Source organism: Acomys russatus, chromosome 12, assembly GCF_903995435.1.
Source record: "Acomys russatus chromosome 12, mAcoRus1.1, whole genome shotgun sequence".
In the NCBI taxonomy this organism is placed as follows: Eukaryota; Metazoa; Chordata; class Mammalia; order Rodentia; family Muridae; genus Acomys; species Acomys russatus.
In genome coordinates, this window is record NC_067148.1 from 61,291,606 (window position 1) to 61,315,552 (window position 23,947).

The 23,947-nt window shown below is 41.6% G+C and overlaps 1 protein-coding gene across 2 annotated transcripts; it reads left to right on the plus strand.

The window, feature by feature from the left end:
* The first annotated feature begins 3,801 nt into the window (after positions 1-3,801).
* Positions 3,802-15,071, plus strand: LOC127196644 (zinc finger protein 120-like). Of its 2 annotated transcripts, none has more exons than XM_051154513.1 (4): positions 3,802-4,057; positions 12,130-12,256; positions 12,451-12,511; positions 14,184-15,071. In XM_051154513.1, exons 1-4 carry the CDS (start codon positions 4,055-4,057, stop codon positions 15,043-15,045), a joined length of 1,053 nt encoding a protein of 350 aa, XP_051010470.1. In that variant the 5' UTR covers positions 3,802-4,054; the 3' UTR covers positions 15,046-15,071. The 2 variants fall into 2 exon arrangements, with proteins under 2 accessions (XP_051010470.1, XP_051010469.1); XM_051154512.1 differs by lacking the exon at positions 3,802-4,057 and adding an exon at positions 7,831-8,104.
* Positions 15,072-23,947: the final 8,876 nt, after the last annotated feature.

The window sequence follows — 23,947 nt, forward strand, 5'->3', positions numbered from 1 at the left end:
CCACATAGCAAGACCCTGCCTCAGTAATCACAGCAATGGTAGCATCATATGCCAAGCCAATGTACAATATTGATCACAGAACTCTAGAGTCCAAATTTCATTGGATTTTCTTATCTACAGCAATTGTGTCTAAAAGCAGGCTTAAAGTATGTCGGGGACACATTTTATGTCCAAAGTTCTCAGCCCTCCTGTCTCCATGTTCTGTGTGCTGGGATTTCAGATGTGCTAGAGTATTCTCATAATTTTTACAAAACCTATCATGATACATAATGTGCATTTAAATTTTTTTTAGATAAAGACCTCTTTTTAAATTAGTTTACAATAGTTATAAATATTCCAAATACAAATACCTTAAACTTTATCAAAACAAGATAAATTGAAACAACTGCAAATTTTAATGAAATTAAATCTGTAAAATATGGCACATTATCTTAATTTCCCACAAAAAGATATTTATCTACTTTATGCATATCTGTTATATTAAAACTTCACTAATTAACATTTGAAATATCTTTTTAATACGGCAATAGAACAGCAGCTATATTAAGTATATATAACATAGTGACAACATTTTATATGACATTTGTACTATTCTCTTTCTGTTCATGTCTGTTTAACAGCAAAAGTTGAAATACTGTATATTTACCATTGATATTGCAGCTCTCCCCAGAGAAAGTGCCACTAACTTCTGGAAGAACCTTCACTTTTCTCTGATGTGCCTTTCATCCGTGTCAGAGATTTGGCCTTATGCTGCTCATTTGATGACGCAGTTCTTAATCCTATTAAACAGATATTTTGAGATTAAGATGCTTTAAAATTTGGTACCACTTAAAATGAAACACTAGATGGCAGACTGGGCACACCACCAGTCACAATGACCTATCGACCTTACTTTACACAAATTTGGGTGTGTTTGTGTTTTGTTGTTTTTGAGACAGAGTTTCATTAGGCAGGCTGTCATGGAACTCCCTATGAAGACCACTGGCCTGAAACTCATGGAGATTAGCCACCCTCTGTCTCTATAATGCTGAGATTAGATGCATGTGCTATCAGACAACAAATGTGGTTTTGTTTGTGATTTTTTTTTTTTTTTTTTTTGAGCTAGAGTCTCCCTGAACTCATCTGTAGGCAACGATGACCTTGAACTCTGACCCCCCCCCCCCCATTTCCCTCAAACTCCTTCTCCCACATGCAGGGATTACAGGCCTGAGCCCCTGCGTGGCCTGGTTGTTTACTTTTTTTCTTCTTTTGACTATAAGAAGTGGTATAAATTAGCCAGGAGTGGTGGTGCATATCTTTAATCCCAGCACTGGGGAAACAGAGGCAGGTGGATGGTTGTGAAGAGTTGCATGTAGTAGTTGTCTCATGATATTGTACATTTGGACTTCAGAGTCCCCATGACAGAGCTAGAACGTCTGGAGAAACAATGTGAACTATTACTCCTGGCTCCCAGTTTCTGTAATCATGACATGGGGTTTGATGAGTGAGTTGAGGTCATCTGTAAGATAAAGAATCACAGATACCTTAGCTTTTCATCAGACTTCCTGAGTGAGTCAAATCATTTAATACAAATAAAAATGTTTTCTTGAATGCTAAAATACAGTATAATTGGAGGTGGAGCAAGAGTCCCTTCACAAAATTCAGACTGAACTAAAATTATTATTTTTGGCTCTTATTACATGGTTGCAGCAAAAGTAGGTATTGAATCCAAACTTTAAAATCTTTTATGAAGCCGGGTGTGGTGGCACACACCTTTAGTCCCAGCACTTGGGGGGCAGAGGCAGCTGGATCGCTGTGAGTTCGAGGCCAGCCTGGTGTACAAAGTTAGTCCAGGACAGCCAAGGCTATACAGAGAAACCGTGTCTCAAAAAACAAAACAAAATCTTTTATGAATAGAATTAAAGTTCAACTACAATATGAGGAAATTTTGCCCCAGGTGACCCACACGTGAAGCTGAACCTAACTTACTTAGGCCAGTATAATGTAAATTTAATTAGTCATCAGTATATCAGTATATCAAAATATTTTTTTTTAATTTCCATTGCACTCAACATAGCCTGTGAGGTTCGAATAGCTAATCAAATCAGTTCCTTTAAGAACAGTGTCCATGGCTCTGATAGGTAAATTTTCCTTGATGTTTCCTGAATTTGTGTTCTCTCTCCTTTATACATGCAAGAATTGTGGCATTGATAACATCTTTCTGTTAGACCACACATAATGATTAACAGGTAGCATTGGCTCCTGAGAAATCTGCTTTCACAATGTCATTTACTTGAGTTTCAGATAAGACTTTGTGGTACAGGATGAACATTCCAGAGGCGTTTCTGTCCGTTATTTTTATGATTTACATATGTTTCTGCATGACTTTGAACTAAGAATGCCCTTAAATATTTCTGCTTTTACATTGTGATCATGTTCAGAAGTGCATTTAACTTAGCATGCTTAGGAGTAGGAAAAGCTGTATGTGATCATATCCAGACTACCTAAATAATATCCCAGTGCTTTCTATGTTGAAGAAAAGCATTGCTTTGGAAATAACTCCCATGTTCTCCTTGCCTGCCACAGGAAAAAATAATCTTTCTCAGCTCTTCTGTCTTGGTTGTTGTGATGGCTATTCTTGGTAGTCAAATTGACTACAGCTGGAATTAACTAAAACCGAAAGAGATGGGTATTGTGTGGCATCTTTCTTTCTTTCTTTTTTCAAGACAGGGTTTCTCTGTGTAGCTTTGGCTGTCCTGGACTTGCTTTGTAGACCAGGCTTTTGAGGATGTGTGTGTGGTGTCTTAATTATAGCTTTTGAAGCAGGATAAACCTTCTTCAATCTGGATCTTTGGAGGTGATATGACCCACTTTTAATCTAGGCCACAGCTTCTGGTCAGTCTACATGTATAAAGGGCACTGAAGATGGCAACTCCTTCTCTGTGTCTGCTTGCCCTACCTCTGGCTAGCAAGTTTTTATCTATCTATCTATTTATTTATTTTACTGGCATTAGAACTTGCTTCTTTAGAATTCTGGGCTGGGAATGGTGGTGCATGCCTTTAATCCCAGCATTAGGGATGCAGGAAAGCCAGAGCTATTACACAGAGAAACCTTGTCTCGAGAAAAAACAAAACAGAACAACAAACCCCAAAACACAAACACACCAGAATTCTGGTATATACTGAAGACCAGCTGAGACATCCAGCAACATGGACTGACCCACTACTAGATTCAGCTTTCCATTGGTTAAGAGCCATTGTTCGACTAGTTGGATCACAGCCTGTGAGCCATGCTAATAAATCCACTTTCTCCGTACATAGAGAAATTCATTCTATTAGGTCTATTCATCTAGAGAACCTTTACTAATACGTGTGTGTGTGTGTGTGTTTTAACTGAGGAGGATGTGCTGGCTAGCAACAGTACTCCCTAGTGTTTGCCATCTATTTCTTGCTTTTTTCTCCCAAGGTTGTCTTTTACCTACCAGGTGAAAAGTAGCCACAGTTTACCTGAACCCAGCATGAAGCCACAAAACAAAAATCTCTCTTTAATTGTTAATATTCTGGGCACCCTTCCACTTGTGGGACAGATTGCTAACTCTACTGCAAGTTGAGTAGTGGGCTGTGCAAACTATTCACCTTGATTACAGGAGAAAGAAGGGGAAGTACTGGGAGTTCAGGCAAGCTCTGACGTAGTGATGTGGCACTGCCCACAAATAGGAAGGGCAGACGGCTGAGCAGTGCGGGGGCGGGGAGGGGGGTGTAGGAGGTGCTGGAGTGGTGGGTCCTCCCCGGGGCTGAGTGGGAGGACAGCTGGGTAGGCTCGAATGCAAATCTCAGCCGATCTGGAAAAGGTTTGTCCCTGGATTGGAAGCCAGTCCCTGAAGGGGACTCTAACGCTAAAGGAGGTGCGCATGTCACTCAAGACTCACTGGCCAATCAGGGCCTCTACGGACGAGAAGGCGGGTTCTTCCGGGTGCCATGCTGTAGCAGAGCAGGTTTGAGTGGTTCCGAGTGATCTGTTCTGAGCACTGCTGCGTGCTGTGAGGGGAGTTCAGGCAAGCTCACAAGTGGCGACATGGTGAGGGCAGGGTCACTGCTCACAATGGGGAATAGCAGGTGGCTTAGTCGCGGGAGCTGGTGTGGTGGGTCTTCCCTGGGGCTGGGTGGTAAACGGCAGCCAGATGTGACCACCCCTGAGGTCCCTTTGAGTCCTAGTCACTGCCTGGACCTGGTGGTGCGCTCTGAATAACTTCACTATGGGGCTGCATTTGCGCAAAGCATTTGCAGCAGGAGCTTTGTGTGAAGAAGCATCCATTGCAGGATGCCAAACTTGGAGAGCCCTAGTTTCTCTAATGTCTTCTCCAAGTTCTGCCCTTAACATTTAGGTGTAAGATCCATTGCGGTTATTTTATTTATTTATTTTTTTGAGGTTGTAAAAGGTGGCTCAAGTGTTGGCTGGTACTCAGTATTAAGCTGTGTAGGTGAGATAAACCTGTTTTTGTTTTGATCCCACGTGTGGGCTGGGGAGGCGAGCAGGATGTTTACCACTTAGATGTGAGAGAGCAGGGTGTTTTTCCACTTAGAAGTTGAACTACTTTATTGGGAGCTTGATTGATGCCAGCTGAAAAACATCCTTGAACAGACTGAGAGGATATAAAAAAAAGGGGGCTTGGAGCTCTTTGTGGAGACTTGGTGTTTGGCTGCTCATCCCTGCACTTTGAGATGCTCCTAAAGACAGCTGCTCCAGGGAAGGTTTCAAGGCTTTGGGCTCCAGCTGAGGCTCCTGTTCTGGTTGCTCCAGGTTCCAGCAACAACTTTGGTGGAATTGCTAGTCTGCTGAAATCCTGCTATGCCAGGAGAATCGTTCCTTGGAACTGATATCCAGGTTTCATTCTTGTTTTTCTTAATCTCTTTTTTCTTTTATTTAGGCTATTTGGGTTATAATGGAGATTCTCTCATTTAATAAGTTATTAATAAAGTATAAATGGTAAGAAAACTGAGCCTACAAAGCTGTGATGTAGAAGATTAGAATGGATGATGTAAAGGATTTACCAATACTTAGGAAATATTAAGTGACACTACATTGAATTTAGCTGAGGGAAGACTGCCTCTAAAATACCCCACAGATAAGTAGGATGCTAACCAGACCTGTTTGAGATTAGGATGTTTGTTCACCAGGATTGTCCAGAAATTTGGCTCCAAACCATAACAAAGGAGGCAATTCTCATTTACAGTCAGTCACTAGGCCCATCCTCATATCAAAGAATAGGCCTCTAACAAGCTGCTCAATGGGTCTTTACAGGATCACAACCAACATTAAGGCCTGGTATGCCATAAAGGTCCAGTTTTCTTCTTGAGAAAAGCATAGCTCTTTCACGTGGGTAAGACTACACCAGGTGACAACTCTGAAAGGGAAAAAACACTTGTATTGAGGTCTGGCCTGATCAAGCAAGGCTTTCCATGAGGCCTTCATATATGGAGAAGGAACAGCTCTTTCTCAAACACAATAACAGGGCTTGGTAGAGCCAGTAACAGCCTGCGGCCTATTCCTTGGGAGTTTTCCTTGAAGCCCTGATGTATTGAGAATAAACCGAGCTCCTTCTCTAAAGCCAGGAATATGCTTGGGGGAGCTGGTCGTGATCTGGGTCCAGGGCCTTTGGGGAGGGGTTCCTTCAGATCCTGAGAACCCACCTCTTTGTACCACATGGGACTGTGAGTCCAAAGGCCACTCTTGGCTTGGTTAGTAATGTTAAGATACCCTTGTGCAGCCTTGTTTTATTAGAGTCCATCTGAGTTTGCATGATAGTCTCTGCTGACTTCATACAAGTCTCCCATTTCTTTCCATTTTCTCCCTCTAAGTAGTATATAAGATGCTATTCTCTTTTTTTGGAGGGGGGGTTGTTTTTAGTTATTTGAGGCATGGATTTATTTGTTTAAATGTATATAATGCTACCTGCATGTATGCCTGTATGCCAGAAAAGGGCATTAGATCCACATTACAGATGGTTGTGAGCCACCATGTGATTGCTGGAAATTGAACTCAGGACCTTTGGACTAGCAGTCAGTGCTCTTAACCTCTGAGCCATCTCTTCAGCCCTCAAATTGCTATTCTTAAGAAGACTTCTTATCATAAATAAGACATAGCTTGAGTAAGACCTCCTGTGCCCAGCTTTTTATTTTTTTTAAGGATTTAATTATTTATTATGGATACAGTGTTCTGCCTGCATGTAACACCTGCAGGCCAGAAGAGGGCACCATATTTTATTGTGGATGGTTGTGAGGCATCAGGTGGTTGCTGGGGATTGAACTCAGGACCTTTAGAAGAGCAGACAGTGCTCTTAACCTCTGAGCCATCTGTCCAGCCTCTTGCCCAGCATTTAGACTTTCTATATTCTACTTTTTCTATCTTTTCATCCTCTGGGACCTTCCACTTAGGACACTGGCACTGAAAAATGACCTGCTGTTTTAGGACACTGGCAATATCTTTGCTGTGTAAATCTCCCATTTGTCTAAGTGGCTAGACTTGCAAGCCTCCAGTCTCCTTTTTTTTTCTTTAATTTTTATTTATTTTTTATTTTATGTGCATTGGTGTTGTGTCTGCATGTATGTCTGTGTGAGGGTGTCAGATCTTGGAGTTACAGACAGTTGTGGACTGCCCATGTGGGTGCTGGGGTTGAACCTGGGTCCTTTGGAAGAGCAATCAGTGCTCTTAACTGCTGAGCCATCTCTCCAGCCCTCCAGTCCTTAATTAAATTGTTCAAAGCATAACCTGGTCCTTGAACCTAAAAGAGACTTAAGGGTGATAGCATATGTGGAATGAAAAATCTGTTTGGCTGCCTCCTCTTTGAGCATTAGCCAGAGCTGAATGCATGCTGTCACTACATATATTTTTTAAATTAATTTTAATTGTGTGCAGAGTGATTTCTCCTTGGGGAGGCATATTAATTCTAGGACAGCTTCAGTCTTTTAGAAAAATGTTTCTTGAGACAAGCTGACTCAGGTTATCTAGAGCCCAGTCTGTTTCTCCGCAGGGCAATGCCCTTGTGTTCCTTTATTTTTTGGATTTGAGACAGGGTTTCTCTGTGTAGCCTTGGCTGTCCTGGACTTTGTAGACCAGACTGGCCTTGAACTCACAGCCATCTACCTCCTGCCTCTAAGTGCTGGGACTACAGGCCTTCACCACTTTTTGTTTTGTTTTGTTTTGTTTTTCGAGACAGGGTTTCTCTGTGTAGCTTTGGCCATCCTGGACTCACTTTGTAGACCAGGCTGGCCTCGAACTCACAGCGATCCGCCTGCCTCTGCCTCCCGAGTGCTGGGATTAAAGGTGTGCGCCACCACGCCCGGCTTTTTATTTTTACTTTTAATTTTTCGGTTTTTCAAATCAGGATCTCTCTTTGATCGCCTCTGCCTCCCAAGGACTGGGATCAAAGGTGCACTGCCACACCCAGCTTCTTGTTTTCCTCTTGATTAAGCTTCCTAAATTCTTTACTTAGAGGGCTGAACCACAACAGAGTTTTAAAATTATCCATTTGAGTAACAGAAGTTTAATCAAAAGGAAAGCAGTACCTGGAAAGGATTTACATGTGGAGTGTGGCTTCTGCTTTCAGACCAGATCATGAGGAACAGTTTGCTGTGCACACTGTAAGGTGAACCATGGTGGGCAATAGTCGATCACAGACTAAAGGTTAAGACCAGATTGGTTGGTATACAATGTGGGTAGGTCAACTTGAGCCAGTTAATATCAAATTTCCAATTAATGTACTGTCCTGTAAAGATATGTGTAATCAGCTAGTCACTGTGGTGCATGCCTGTAATCCCAGCACTCAGGGAGGCAGCAACAGGAGGATCACTGTGAGTTCCAGGTCAGTCTGGTCTACAAAGTGAGTCCAGGCTAGCCAAGGCTATACAGACAAACCCTGTCTTGAAAAACAAAAAACAAAGCAAAGCAGCAGTAACAACAACAAAAAACTACTGTCTTAATCATTTACTGTATTGGGGCTGCACAGATGGCTCAGCAGTTAAGAATACTCTCTGCTCTTCAAAGGTTCTGCATCTTGTTCCCAGCAACCACATGGTGGCTCACAATCATCTCTACTGGGGTCTGATGCCCTCATCTGGCCTGCAGGTATTAATGCTATATTGATTAATATAGAAAGAATAATTCATCTTTCTACACCAGTGCTGTGGGCAACTGTGAAAATTGGGTCTGGGGTAACAGGTAGTGTGGTAGTCTGTCGTAGGCCTACCTGGTCTCCTGGCAGGCGTGGCATATGCTTGGTTGAGCAGGGTGTGTCTGCCCAAGTCAGGGCTGGGACACAGAGATGAAACAGAAAAGGAAGGGCAGGTGGGATGCTCTGTAGCATCTACAGGATGTGTGGACAATTGAGGAGGAAACTGCATCACTAGGGGAAACCCTGAGCATTAGGTCTCAGGTAACAGAGTTGGGAAGGTCTAGAGGTACCGTGCCTGGTACTGAGTCACCAGGTGTCCAGGGGTCATTTATTTACTTATATCTTTATTTAGGTTTTTGGAGATGGACACGCACACACCTAAAATCCCAGCACTCGGGAAGCGGAGGCAGGACAGTCTCTGTGAATTTGAGGCCAGTCTGGTCTAAAACACCCAACCCAAGCTGGCACACATGGAAGACACTCTCTCTCCCTCTTTCTCCCTCTCTCTCCCTCTCTCTCCCCCTCTCTCCCTCTCTCTCCCTCTCTCTCTCTCTCTCTCTCTCTCTCTCTCACACACACACACACACACACACACACACACACACACACACTCAAACATATGCATTAAAAATGGGGATAGACTTGGTTTTAAAAGTTTTATGAGTTATAAGCCAATTAGTGCAAAGCAAGCTGTTTAGGTGAATAATACAAGGACAGTGTTACTTTAAAAATCTGCTTTCTTGCATTTAGTTTTTAAAAGTTTGCATCTCTTCACACTGGTGCTGACTTACAGTGAATCATTAATCATAGAAAACAAAATGCTTTCTAAGTGATCCTAGCAGACATCCTTTTCTTTATCATAAGAGAATGAAATACTTTTAGTAGTCAAAATTTTCTCCAATGTTGAAACACTTGTATTGTTTAGGGAATTCTCACCACCCCAATCCATTTTCTATTATTGGCAAAGGGGAGAACATGCATGCAAGGGTGAGTGCTGGTGAATGATTTCTTTGATTTTGATTTTGACTATAATCCTGTAGTTCTTGTTTAAAAGACTGTTATATTTGTATATTGTTGTTTACTCTGGAAAGTGATAGACCTTCACTTCTGAAAATTTACTATGAGTTCCTTGAGTTTATGTTAGTTTGGGAACTTCCTGTGGAGAAACAATTTTAGTTTTCCATTCCTGATCCTGAAGGCTTGCCTGTCCGTATTTCTTGGCACATCTGTGTTTTGCAATCATCAATGTTTGGGTATTTGCTTTTTAAGTGACTGATATGGTTAACAGGTTGGTTTTGGGTTTTAAAAACTTCCTCATATAGTATTGTCTCTGTGTTCTAATCAACGTCAGTTGTCAACATTTCGGAGCCTACAGCCATCAGAATGGCTGGCTGCTATGTCTGTGAGAGACTGCGTTGGTTGATAATTGGTGTGGGAAGCCTCTTCCACTGAGAGTGGCACAGTCTCTAAGTAAGTGGGCCTGGGCTGGATAAGAGAGCTAGGTGAGCATGAGACAGTGACCAAGCAAGACAGTAAGCTAGGAAACAATGTTTGTTCATGTTTTTTTACTTCATTTCTAGCATGAGTTTCTATCCTATTCTCCCAAAAATGATGGACTGTGATCTGACAGGACCATCCAAAACACTCATTAGCTAAGATGCTTTTGGTTTCAGGATTTAATCATAGCAGCAGATTAAAAATTGTACAGAAAAAGTGATTTTGCTGCTGTACAGACCTGAGAATGTTTTCTTTTGGAGGAATGTGGAAAATGTCAGCATTTGAGATAGCAAAAGGCATAGAAAGCTGTACACAGAGCTTAAACTACTGTTTTTGTAGGGCCTGAAAGATCAAAGTATGGAGAGTAATGCAGACAAAGAAAGCAGAAGACAGCCGGGCTTGGTGGCACACACCTTTAATCCCAACACTCAGGAGGCAGAAGCAGGTGGATCGCTGTGAGTTTGAGACCAGCCTGGTCTACAAAGCGAGTCCAGGACAGCCGAGGCTAATACAGAGAGACCCTGCGTGAAAAACTAAAAAAAAAAACAAGGAAAAAAAAAAAAGAAAAAGAAAAAGAAAAAGAAAGAAAGCAGAGGACGTAGATTTCAGCAGAAAATAGACTTCATGAATAAGATTTAGCTAGAGGTCATCTGTGTAATATCTTCACCCCAAATCATTTTTAGTCTGCTCATGCCCTGAGAAATTTAGGCAGAATTTAAAAATAATGGGCTGATTTCTTAACTATAGTGTTCGTGGGTGGTACCTGTTGGATAGTAATTACTATCTACTCATTCAGGATGACAGTGAAAAAAAAGCAACAAGTGTGGCAGAAATAATTGCAAAGTCTGGTTTGTAGAGAGAAATAGCATTAGGTAGTTTCAGGTGGCAGTCAAATGCTGAGACAGGCAGGAATTTTCATGATTATCATCATTAAAGAGAAGGTCCTTGCTCTGAATTGGAAGCCTAAGTTGTGCCCTAAGGGTAATACTCCCTCCTGCTAAGCCTTCAGTTAATGGAAGGAATAGGCAAAGTGATTCCTAGTCCTGGAAGTAACTTCCTACAAAACCTGCTACAACTGTGGTCCAAGCATGGCAGAGTCCATCCCAACTTAGAAGCCAAACTTGTCAGGATCGCCTTATTGTGCTGGTCCTGGAAACAAGAAAGATGTAAAATTCAAGGTCATGGATTCATCTTCTGTTGTTTTAGTTTAGCACTGATCTAGCCATTATGTTTAGCAGAGTTTGAGATCACAAGATGTTGAGATACCTGTAGGCTCAAATTTCTTAACAATTATACTTTATTATGAACTTATTAAACAAACGTACCTTCCTTATAACCCAACTAGCCTAAATAAGAGGGAAAGGAGATTAAGAAAAACAAGAATGAAACCTGGGTGTCAGTTTCTAGGAACAATTCTCCTGGTAGGTGTGTAACATTCTTTGTCCCTGTTGTGTTTACTTTGAATTGTTTTTTTTAATGAATATGAGTATTTTTGCTGTATGCATGAATATGTACCTCATGTGTCCTCACAGTAATCAGAAGATTGTCAGAGGGCAGCTCTAGCAGTGTGTTTAATGATCCAAGGAGGGCGTGTGAGGTTGGTGACGATGTAAAGCAGTATAAAAATTATAATGAATATAAGTTTAAAAAAACAGCATATTCCCCAGTATCCTTACATGATTAAACATTTTATATATTACAGGTGAAAAACAAATTATTCGCAAGAACCCACATACATTCAAGTCTAAACAACTTGTTATAGCTTAACAAAGTATAAGCAAGCCAATTTCTCTTACTGGCAAGTTGCAATTTTCTGTTACAAAGAAAGAATCGATTATTTTATTATTTATCTTAAAATATAATCTTTTTTTTGAGACAGGGTTTCTCCATGTAACCTGCCTGCCCTGGACTCGCTTTGTAAACCAGGCTGGCCTCAAACTCACAGAGATCCACCTGCCTCTGCCTCCCAAGTGCTGGGGTTAAAGATGTGTGCCACCATGCCTGGTGAGTTATTGTCTTAACATATACCTCTGGCTGTCCTGGAACTCATTTCATAGGCCAGGCTGGCATCTAACTCAGTGAGATACATCTGCTTCTGTCTCCTGAGTACTGAGACTAGGGGCATGAGCCAAGAAACCTAGATTGCGCATCATTTTTTAAAAATTAGTAATTGCTCTTACAATTTCTCTGGTGTGTGCTCAGTACTGTTGATCTGTTTACTTATCTCTTTCTCTCTTTATGTCTGTTGCTTAGCATTTGTCTTGAAAAGCTATATATTCTATTTAAAGGGAGAAGAAATAACAGAGGTGAACCTCATTATTCGGTTTTCTTCAAAAATGACTTGGTAATAACATTAGAACTATTGTCAGGAAGTAAGTGGGGGGAAACACCAGAATTATATGAATATGTTGTCAGTGAAGCATACATTTACAGTGTTGTCAGTATCATAATTTCTGTTGTTCATGTGTATGGCACACTTTAGGATGCAGTGACCTATGATGATGTGCATGTGAACTTCACTCAGGAAGAGTGGGCTTTGCTGGATCTTTCCCAGAAGAGTCTCTACAAAGATGTGATGGTGGAGACCTACAGGAACCTCACTGCTATAGGTAAGACTGTGACGTTTCTTTCACATTTTAAAATAAGAGGGCCCTGGTTCTTGTTACTGGTACTCTTCTGTAATGTCAGCTGAAAATGAGGAAGAATGGTGAATGAATCAGTTTTAAGGTTCGCTGAAGATAGTAACTTAAGTTTTGCCTATTTTCCAATAATAAATCATACGTTTTCTGGTACTATATTTTAGGCTACAATTGGGAAGACCATAATATTGAAGAACATTTTCAAAGTTCTAGAAGACATAGAAGGTAATTTTCATGTGCAAGCTGATATGACTATGCCTCTAAAGAAACTTTAATGTGTCCTGGAAAATTTAATGGAAAGCAACAGTGATGCGTGATGGTGCATGTCTTTAATACAAGCACGGCGTAGGCAGAGGCAGGTGGATCTCTGTGAGTTGTAGGCCAGCCCGGTCTACAAAGCGAAGCCAGGATAACCAGGACTGGAAAGAAAGAAAGAAAAAGAAAGAAAGAAAAAGAAAGAAAGAAAGAAAGAAAGAAAAGCAACAGTGTAAAAAAGCACTGCTTTAAGTGTATTGATGATTATTACATTCTCACAAAACCATGTACCTCAATGCCAGGTATCTGATTTGTATTCTTAGGACATTCTCTTAAGAAAGATGACAAAGAAACCTTTATAGATAAAACCATTTGAATCATAGCCCCATAGAGCTAAAGAACTGACAGTCTATTTAGTCTCATACCACTTAGATATTTTAAAAGATACACGCATTGAATAGGTGATAAAAATATATCCAAAATTTTATAATATTCAAATAGTCCATAGCAAAGCTGGTGTTACTCATATACTTGTAGGGACATTGCTAAATTTAGAGTGAAGAGCAGATTACGAGAGTCAGTAATGTGGAGAAGCTTTAATACCTATATCACATGTCTATGATGAACAAAAAGTCAAACTGTATAAATACAATATGAAACTTTTTCATTTGTTAATTTGTAATAAGTATATCATATGTCACAATGGATACAAGCCATGTGAGCATAGGGATATTGAAAGAAGCAATGTAGCTCTCTCTTTCCCAGAAGAATTAGAAGATATGTTACAATAAATTGTATTGGTTTGGCCTAGGAAGCCAAAAACTGACTTAGAGCCTGAAAGATACTTTAAGGCTGCCAGCACTATGCCAGGCAGAATCTAAGCTGATTCTAATCTACTCTTAAACTAACATAAACTACTCTAAACCTCATTAACAGACATTTATCCCAAGCACTTGCCAATCTGGTCCTCGGAAGCTTCTTCCTCCTTCTCCTGCCATTGACTCTGAACTTTCTTCCCTCCTTCTTTGTCAACTGTCAATACTTGGCTCCTCCCCTTCTTCATGAAGTCCGCCTTTCACTTCCTGTCCTTTTGCCCAGCGTATTGGGTAAACAGTGCTTTATTGACAGTTGTTACATCCACTAAATACATTTCTCCACAAAGATATATAGTAGCCACACTTGGAGTAGACTTTCTGAATGTGATACAAGTTTACAATTAATTGGTTTTTCAAGTTCACTGGGACATTCACAATTTCACACTTCAGAAAATCCCTGAGTACTATGAATGTGGAAATTCTTCTATTTGTCCTAGTTCACTTTGGAAATACAGTATGACTCACACTGTAGGCAAGTTTATGAATGAAACTAGTGTGATAAAGGTTTGAGTTCTTCCTGTTGTTTTCAAATATGTGCAAAATTTCTAATAGAAAAAAGAAGCTGTAAATGTAAGAAATGCTTTTACCATCACAGGTATCTTCAAATAATGAAGGGGAACACCAAGAATATAAACAAAGTGATAAAACCTTAAGATGTGGTTCCTCTTTATCATTAAAGTAAATTGTAAAATTAATCCATACAGCTAAAGAGATTCATCAGTTAATGAATGTGGTAAAGCTTTCACATGTGCCAATTATCTTTGCAGGCATGAAAGAAGTCATACTGGAGAGAAACACTCTGAAGATACTCAATGTGGTAAAGCCTTTGCATATCACAGTCATCCTCAAAGGAATGAAAGAATTCATACTAGAGAGAAACCCTACAAATGTAAGCAATGTGATGAAGCCTTTGCACGTTACAATCATCTCCGAATACATAAAAAAACACATACTGGAGAGAAGCCCTATGAATGTAATCAATGTGGTAAAGCCTTTGTATATCAGGGTTATCTCCAAATTCATAAAAGATCACATACTGGAGAGAAGCCCTATGAATGTGACCAGTGTGGTAGAGCCTTTGCGTATCACAGTCATCGCCAAATACATAAAAGAACACATACTGGAGAGAAACCCTACAAATGTAATCAATGTGATAAAGCCTATTCATATTACAATAGTCTACAAATACATAAAAGGACACACACTGGAGAGAAACCCTACAAATGTAATCAATGTAGTAAAACCTTTATATGTTACAGTCATCTCCGGTTGCATAAAAAAATACATACTGGAGAGAAACCCTATGAATGTATTCAGTGTGGTAAAGCCTTTGTATATCATACTTCCCTCCGAATTCATAAAAAAATACATACTGGAGAGAAGCCCTACGAATGTAACCAATGTGGTAAAGCCTATACACGTCACAGTCATCTCCAAATACATAATAGAATACATACTGGAGAGAAACCTTATCAATGTAATCAATGTAATAAAGCCTTTGCACGGCAAGATAGTCTCCAAGTACATACAAGAACACATACTGGAGAGAAACCCTTTGAATGTAACCAATGTGGCAAAGCCTTTGCACGTCAAAGTCATCTTCGAAGACATGAAAGAATCCATACTTGAGAGAAATCCTATGAGTATATTTAGTATGGTGAAGCCTTTACACATTTTTGTAGTCTTGATCATCATGAAAGTATTCATAGTAGAGAGAAATTCTATAAATGTAAACAATGTTGTAAAGCCTATGAGTAGAGAGAATATCTTGTGTATTGTATAGATGCATCACCTGCCAATTAATAATTAATGACTTATAGGAAAGGATTGTGGGATAGTGCCAGGTGGGAGATTTGCCCAGGAACATGTGAGGAGGACAGACTCATGAAAGCTGAGCAGTGTTGCAATAAATTGTATCTGTTTGGCCTACGAAGCCAATAACTGACACAGAGTCTGAAACATACTTTAAGGCTGCCAGCGGTACGCCGAGTAGAATCTAAACTGATTCTAATATACTTTTTTTTTTTTTTTTTGGTTTTTCGAGACAGGGTTTCTCTGTGTAGCCTTGGCCATCCTGGACTCACTTTGTAGACCAGGCTGGCCTCGAACTTACAGCGATCCGCCTGCCTCTGCCTCCCGAGTGCTGGGATTAAAGGTGTGCACCACCACACCCGGCTTTTTTTTGGTTTTTCGAGACAGGGTTTCTCTGTGTAGCCTTGACTGTCCTGGACTCACTTTGTAGACCAGGCTGGCCTCGAACTCACAGAGATCCGCCTGCCTCTGCCTCCCGAGTGCTGGGATTAAAGGCGTGCGCCACCACGCCCGGCTCTCTAATATACTCTTAAACTAACATAAACTACTATAAACCTCATTACATATATCCCAAGCACTTGCCATTCTGATATTCAGACGCTTCCTCAACCATCAACTGTCAAATTTTGGCTCCGCCCCCTCTCCAGGAAGTCCTGTTTTCTTGTCCTTCTGCCCAGCTGATTGGCTAAACAGCGCTTTATTGACAGTTGTTACATCCACTCAAGACATTTCCTCCACAACAACAACAAAAAAAGAGGAACTGAGAAGGGGTGACGGTGAGGAGAGGGGATATGGACAAAGTTCATACTCATCATGCTGTTTCCTGCTGGTTAGGGACATTGTCTCTCTCACAGTGTAGCTGACCCTCACCTTCAGGGCATATAGAATAATTGTTAGCACCTGGTTCTGTGGCCAGGGGTTGATAATCCTGCAAAAGTAACTGATTAATGGTTTGGTTAAAGATCTTTTGGATTTGGTGTTAGAAGAATGTTGAGAGGAAGTTAATAAAGCAAGGTGCAAATAGTAAGAGTTCCCCCCCCCCCATCCCCGCCGGCCAAAATGAGCAGGAGAGGGGTCAGGAAGGGCAGAATCCATTTCCATATGAGATTATCAAGGGCCCGGGGTTATAGGTTTCGAGTTGTTCCCTCCTCTTTTGGAGGTTTGCTTGAAGCTGTTGAATCTTGCCTTTTACTATTCCTGACTGGTTGACATAAAAGCTCACAGTGATCCACCTACCTCTGCCTCCTGAGTGCTGGGATTAAAGACATGTGCCACCACACCTAGCAGTGATTGTGATTTCAATTGGCTTTTTGGCAGCCTTCCATAGAGCTATTCCCCAAATCTATTTGGAGAGATTGTTTGTTATGAATGAGGGTTTCTTGAATCTTGAGTCTCCAAATATAAGGGCTATACTGGACAGAAATAGGCAAGAGGGGGAGCAGGGAAAATACATATCCAATCCAGTACATTTGAATATGCCTGTCAGAGTGGAGCTTCTCTCTTCTGGAATAAGAAACATGGTGGTTGATCTTGGCATCCTCTGGAGCTTAAAGGAGCAGAGTCCTGTTGGAGTTAGTACGTAGGAAGGGGTATAATCTTCAAGAGTGGGGATAAAAGGCTTGCGGTGAGATGGGTGGATCCAGTGAGAGAAGCTTTGTAGCACCCATGGGAGGGTCTGCGGATTGAAAAGACGGCACAACAGTGGGTCATTTATGCTAAGAAAATGCTGTTTATTGGAAGTAACTGAGCTACTTATATAGGGGAGGAACCAGTAATCGAACAGCACTGTGGAAAAGTCCCCAAGAGGAGGCAAACCAAGGGCCAAATAATGAGACTCAAAAAAAAAAAAAAAAAAAGAAGATGAAAATGAAGGCAACCAGTGGAGCACAATGTTTCAACTGCAGACAAAAACAAGTAATGTTTCAACTAAAGACAAAAACAAGTAAAGGTTAGTACCAGCACAGCTGCAGTTTCTCACAAGACCCCCTTCTGTATATAAAATGAGCTCCTGTCTTAGGTCTTCCGGGATGTCAATGTATGTCTTACCTGTCATAGGAGAGCCCACGTATACCATGAACTTCCTGTCTTAGGTTGATTATACATCCCCCAGATCTTACCCGTCATTGAAGACTCATTTATCCAGATTTGAGAAGTGGGATTGTCCATAGCTAGGGACAAGACTGCTTGCTTTAGCCTCAATTGTTGAGCAGCGTCTAGGTGGAGTCAACATAGAAGCATAAGGGAGAAACCTCCCCATGCCACAAGCCATAGTACCAATGGCCAAAGTTCCATCCTACTCCTTCATCAGGTTGCCAAACATCTGCAATCTTTGTAAAAATGTGCCTCCCATAATAGGGAGGATCTGAATCCCGTTAATATTAATAATTTGGGTAGCCAATTGCCCTGTATAATTTGTAAAATTTACATTCCAAGGTCCGGCCAAATATTGAATGTGCAAAGGTGACAGGAAGCATGAGGGGCTGGAACAGGGGTGACACGAGTATGGGGGTACACAGGGGAGCAAGTAACCATGTGCGTGTCTCACAGCATGTCAACCTGCTCTTGCAACAATGCAGTTTGCTGATTCAAATTCAAAATGCCATACTGTATCATAGAAATCAAATGATTCTGAGTAGCCAAAGCATTGGAAGCTTCGCTTGACAACTTATCCACAGTGTTGACAACAGTTACTGATTGAGATTGGCAAGGACAATAGCTGCGGTGATACCAAAGTCTCGTTTCAAGGTAAAGGCACAATCCCAGGGACTCGAACAACAACAGCTGTTTCTTCATTAGTCCAGTAGCTATTGAGATGGTATGTCTGCAGGGAGCAATTACTTCTCTGCGAATCCTCTGGTATCGCTGCCTTCCCAAGGTTTTCTTTCACTTTCCTATCTTCGCTAAGTAAAGCGTCTCTCACTAACCTCCAGAGAGAAAAAGTAGCTATAGGGATTGTCTCTGGGCCTTCCTTATGTAAGGCCTTTTGCAAATCTGACTTTACCTGGTCCCAGTCAGAAAGATTAAGGCCCCCAGCGACTAAAAACCATGGGAAACTCTGTTCCACAGTTCGGATAAAATCTCTTGCTATCTTATACTTAGTCCTGGTGCCTTGTGCTTTAAGCAGTTTCACCAGTTGCCCCACCAGGACGGTGGAAGAGCTAGCAGCACCCATCCCAATACACCCGTGTCTTACCTCCAAGAGGCGCTGGCCAGCTTGCCCGGGCGATCCGTCAGACTTTCCCTACTTCCCATATCTCAGTGGAACTTCCACTTGTAGTGCCTGTGCTACTAGTCTAGGTTACGGCCAGGGTCTGCGGATTGAAAAGATGACACAACAGTGGCTCATTCGTGCTAAGAGAATGCCGTTTATTGGAAGTAACAGAGCTGCTTACATAGGGGAGGAACCAGCAATTGAACAGCACTGTGGAAACTCCCCAAGAGGAGGCAAACCAAGGGCCAAATAATGATACTCAGAAAAAGGAAAATGAACGCAAGCAGTGGAGCACAATGTTTCAACTGCAGACAAAAACAAATAAAGGCTAGTACCAGCCCAGCTGCAGTTTCCCACAAAGCTCTCCAGCTGTGGGAGTCAAAAGAATTTCTTTCAAAAGGCTCTGCTATGTAGGGGAAAGACGCTGGGGTGAGGAGGCACTGGTCCAGAGGGTAGAGGAGGACCTGGCCTCCAACATTGATAGGAGATGGACAGGTGTTAGTGTGTGGTCATGGTAGATGGCGGTCAATGAAGTCCCATGATCAGGGAGGGCCAAGGATTTAGGTGAAAGACCAGGAGTTAGAACTCGGCGTCCAAGGGTGAAATAAAAAGAGGTCTCTGAAAGGGCTCAGGTTGGAGTTTTGCCCAGTTAGGGTTGAACTCTCTGTGACAGTTTGATAAGAATCTTTTTTAGGGCTGGAGAGATGGCTCAGTGGTTAAGAGCACAGTCTGCTCTTCCAGAGGTCCTGAGTTCAATTCCCAGGAACCACATGGTGGCTCACAACCATCTGTAATGAGATCTAATTCCCTCTTGTGGACAGCAGGTGTACATACAAGCATAGCACTGTATACATAATAATAAATTATTTAAAAAATACTGGTTTTTAAAGGATGGTTAGTTTGTTCTATCTTTCCTGATAGAACAGGTATAGTATGGGATATGAAAATACCAAGGAACATTTAGGGCTTTAGATAAGGTCTGGGAAACCTGAGAGGTGAATTGGGGACCATTGTCTGACAGGAGGGAAGCGAGGACTCCAAAGCATGGGATGATCTCTTGAAGGAGGAAGTCAGAGACTATCTGGGCCCCTTTGTTAGTGGTGGGAAATGCCTCCACCCACCCTGAGAAAGCATCCACCAGGACCAGGAGATACCAGGCATGCTTGACTGTGGGCATGTGGGTAAAATCAAGTTGCTAGTCAGTCCTGGGGAGGTAGCCCTTGACCTGGTGATTAGGGAAAGGGAGGCTACAATATCTGGAGTTGGGGTTTTACAGGAGGCAGTAATAGTCTTTAAGAAACATTTGCCCTCAGAAGTGGGTTAGGGTTTAGGGTCAGGGTCAGGGGTTAGGGTCAGGGTTAGTGGAAGGCAGGGTTATGGTTAGGGTCAGGGTTAGGACAGAATAACCATCCTACAATCCACCAGCCCAAAATCTAAGAATTATAACCAAAACAGTAAAAGATCCATCACTTTTAATCTAAAATATGTCCTTTGATATATTCCCATTTTATGCGTGACTAAACCACAGCTATTGAAGAAGTCAACCAGCCTGCTAGCTAGTAAGGGTTAAGGTTAAAGTTGGAATTTTAATGCACTGAAAAATCTTATTTACTTATTTTTAGTTTTTTGAAACAAAGATTCTCTGTGTACCCTTGGCTGTCCTGGAACTCACTCTGTATACCAGGCTGGTCTCGAACTCACAAGATCCACCTGCCTCTGCCTCTGAAGTGCTGGGATTAAAGATGTGTGCAACCACTGCCTGGCTCCAAATCTTATACTTTACTACATTGTTTCCTTCTCAAATGCCGGTATATTTACTATAGGACATACAGATTTTTGTATACATGAGAAGGAAAATATTGGAAAATATTTCAGATTAAAATTATGGGTGAATTATCACTATGAAGATGGTGAATCCCAAAATTAACTCTGGAGAAATTTCAACACGAAGGAACCATTACTGGTGACAGCTGAAAACACTTTTAAGAAATAGATGAGAAGCCGGGCGGTGGTAGCGCACGCCTTTAATCCCAGCACTAGGGAGACAGAGACAGGTGAATTGCTGTGAGTTCAAGACCAGCCTGGTCTACAAAGTGAGTGCAGGGCAGCCAAGACTACACAGAGAAACCATGTCTTGAAAAAACAAAACAACAACAACAACAAAAAGAAATAGATGAGAGAGGCTGGAGAGATGGCTCAGTGTTGAAGAGCACTGATACCTCTTCCAGAGGTCCTATGTTCAATTCCCAGCAACCACATGGTGGCTCACAACCATCAATAATGGAATCTGATGCCCTGTTCTGGCCTGCAAGTGTACATACATATAGAGCGCTCATACACATAAAATAAATAAATAAAACTTGAAATTAAAGCAATAGAGCAGAGGACAGGTTGAATGTTGTACAGTATTATCTTCCAGGCAGAATGTGGTTGGCACTGCTAAACTCATGGTAACTACAATGACATGCACAAGGCTGAGTGTATCAACACCTACCATGAAGAGATAATTTCCCACAACATGCCCTGAGGGTATACAGGCAGCTAATGATTCTGAGAGGTAAAGACATTTCCTTCAGTGGTGTAACCACTGGTTAAGGTGCCCAAGTTTATAATAGCCTCTTACATATGTTCCTTTATGAAACTTTGAGAGGTTGGAGAGCTGGCTCAGAGGTTAAGAGCATTGGCTCTTCTTCCAAAGGTCCCGAGTTCAATTCTCAGCAACCACATGGTGGTTCATAACAATCTATAATGAGATCTGGTTCCCTCTTCTGGCTTGCAGGCCTAAATGCACGTGGAATAGTGTATAAATGATAGTTAAATAAATCTTTTTTAAAAATTATATAAAGAAAAATGATGGGAGTGGAGAACAGTGTTCTAAAGATGGGTGAAAACTAGCAAGAGTTGTTCAAAACTCTGACTGCCCTCCAACAGAGAAGAACAGAAACAATGTATATACATATAAGAGGTGGCGGAGTGAGGTGGCGCATGCCGTTAAACCTGGCACTGGAAAGCGACGACAGGCAGAGTCTTGAGTTTCAGGATAGCCAGGGCTATAAAGAAAAGCTCTATCTTACAACAGTTCCTCTTCCTCTTTCTTCTTTTTCTTTTTTGTATTTCCCCCAGATTACTTTTGCTGAAGAACTGCTAGCATCTTAGGAGTGATGAGCCTTCACAGCTAGTAGAGTATGGCCTTGCATATGTGTGTCTACTGCTTGTGGGTGCCTAGAAGTAATATTTACTTCATTATCATTTTTCCTTTATTAGTCACCCATTCCAAGTCTGGTCATGAAACCATGAGACTAGCCAGCCTAAAGTCTCATGGGGAAATTCTCTGGCTGCCAGTGTTGCCATAGAGCACTAATCAAGCTCCCAGTGAGCTCAGGAGGATCTGAGACACAGTGCTTCCTCAAGGTGTGGAAAACAAACTTAAGACACAGATAATTGTAAGAGCCACTCAAGTACTTCCATGTTTCAATTTTCGTTTTGTTTTTGAGACTACTATGTAGCCCTGGCTGGCCTTGGACTCCTAGAGGTCCACCTGCCTCTGCCTACTGAGTGCTGGGCTTAAAGGTGTGCACTAGTCCAAGCACTCAGGAAAGCAGAGGCAAGCCAATCTCTGAGTTCAAGGACAGCCTGGTCTACAAAATGAGTTCAGGACAGGCAAGGCTGCACAGAGAAACCATGTCTCCAAAAAACAAAACAAACCAAACAAATAAAGGTGTGCACCACTATGCCCAGCTTCTAACACCTGTCTCTATTATTTGTTCACTTTGGGGAATTAAGTCACCAGAGGTGAGAGCAGTGGGGAGATAGCCTGGTCATAAAACAAGAAAGCAATTCTCTCCTTGTGGATCCAGAGGAACAGAATGACTTTGGTGCCATGTGGCCAGCACTTAATCTAGGCAAAACGTCCAGTCCTATCACTGTGTGCCTAAGAAAAGCTAGTCTTTATGCTTTTGAATTAAAGACTTTGTAAGCCACAAACTCACTCTACAGGTATGAGAACTGTGTGCAAAAGCAGCACCATGGTTTAATTAATAGTTTCCTTCCAAACTATAACAATGTGTCATGTTCACACCACAGGACATTAGCCCTCAAAAATTATGCAGAAAAATTAGATAATAGATAAGAACACACACATTGAAAGTAGGCATAATATTTATAACAAAAATTCATCTAAAATATGGAGAATTTCACTATAAAATGTTGTGATCTGTATGGCTTAGTACTTATATTGACCCCAGGCAACACAGAACCTGCTCAGCTTTTTAATCCTATCTCTGAGAAGAGTCATTTCCCCTTCTTCCTCTATTTCCCTGAGGAAAGAAACAGCTCTGAGGTGTCTCCCTCTATTCCTGTACGTCCCCAGATTTCTCTCGTTTTCTGAGGCTTTACACCAAATTCTTCCACATGGCTTGCTTGCTGGGCTCCATAGCAAAAGGCATGGCTTTCTCCCATCCTCTTCAATCCTTCTTGTTGGCAACTGTTTTTCTGTCTCTCCCTCACTCTCAAATAAAATAATGCAGGAGATATTTTCAAGTCTGTTCCTAAATTCCTTTCTGCATGAGACTGAAATGCCAAGAGGAGGAACCCCAACACTCCCAGCAAGGCCCTCATAGCATGAGCCTAAAGGAAACTCCTCCTCCATTAATGTGTGTCCTGTAAGGGCATTGTTCTCAGTGAAATTAAAAGTAACACAGAGAGAACACCCTATGGACTGGAAAGTGAGAAAAGCCGCTGTAGGTCTTGCTAGCCCTGAGTGCTCGCCTAATGCTCTGATCTCACAGGGAGCCATTGTGAAGAATGACAGACAGCTGTGCTTATAATGCACTGCCTGGAGCTGGTGTGTGTCCTTCTGTGGTTGGTGGTGGGTTGGACTTGGAAGTTAATTGTTGGTTAGACTCAGAAGTTGGTGGTGGGTTGGACTCAGAGGCTGGTTGTTGCTTAGACGTGGAAGTTGTTGCTGGGTTGGACTTGGAGGTTGGTGGTTGGATTGGATTTGGAAATTGGTGACTTTGGATTTCAACACTGGCCATCTGCTACACTTGGACATAGTGAGATTTTTCCTGCTGTTTGCTTACACAAGTTCAGAGGATGGGTTTTCCAGTTATGTGACTTTATTTATTTTGGGGGCTTAGTTTTCAGATGTGCCTTCTTGTTTCTTTCATTTCTCTTCAGAACTTAATGTCCATCCTTCTTTCTTTCTTTTGATTTTCTTGCTCTTTCAAGACTGGATTTCTCTGTGTACCCTGGTCACCCTAGAACTTGCTCTGTCCAGGCTGGCCTAAAACTTGGGAGTTTCCTCTGCCTCGGCCTCACAAGTGCCTGAGATTAAGGGCATGTGCCACCACTACCTGGCCAACAATGATTTTTCTTTCCTGACTTCTTATTTCACTTTGTCACTTTCAAATTGTGGCTTATTTCTTCTTTTAAATTTGACCTTAGAGTATATTAGCTGTACAAAGGCATTTCACTGACTTCTATACAAATGCACTTTGATTATGTGAC

What these genes read in the sequence shown, in the direction of transcription:
- LOC127196644 (XM_051154512.1), top strand. Translation starts at nt 8,051, where the DNA reads ATGGTGGCTCACAATCATCTCTACTGGGGTCTGATGCCCTCATCTGGC. An exon ending in CAGGAACCTCACTGCTATAG is followed by an intron (nt 12,257 to 12,450) that starts GTAAGACTGTGA and finishes ACTATATTTTAG; the next exon opens with GCTACAATTGGGAAGACCAT. An exon ending in AGTTCTAGAAGACATAGAAG is followed by an intron (nt 12,512 to 14,183) that starts GTAATTTTCATG and finishes TTATCTTTGCAG; the next exon opens with GCATGAAAGAAGTCATACTG.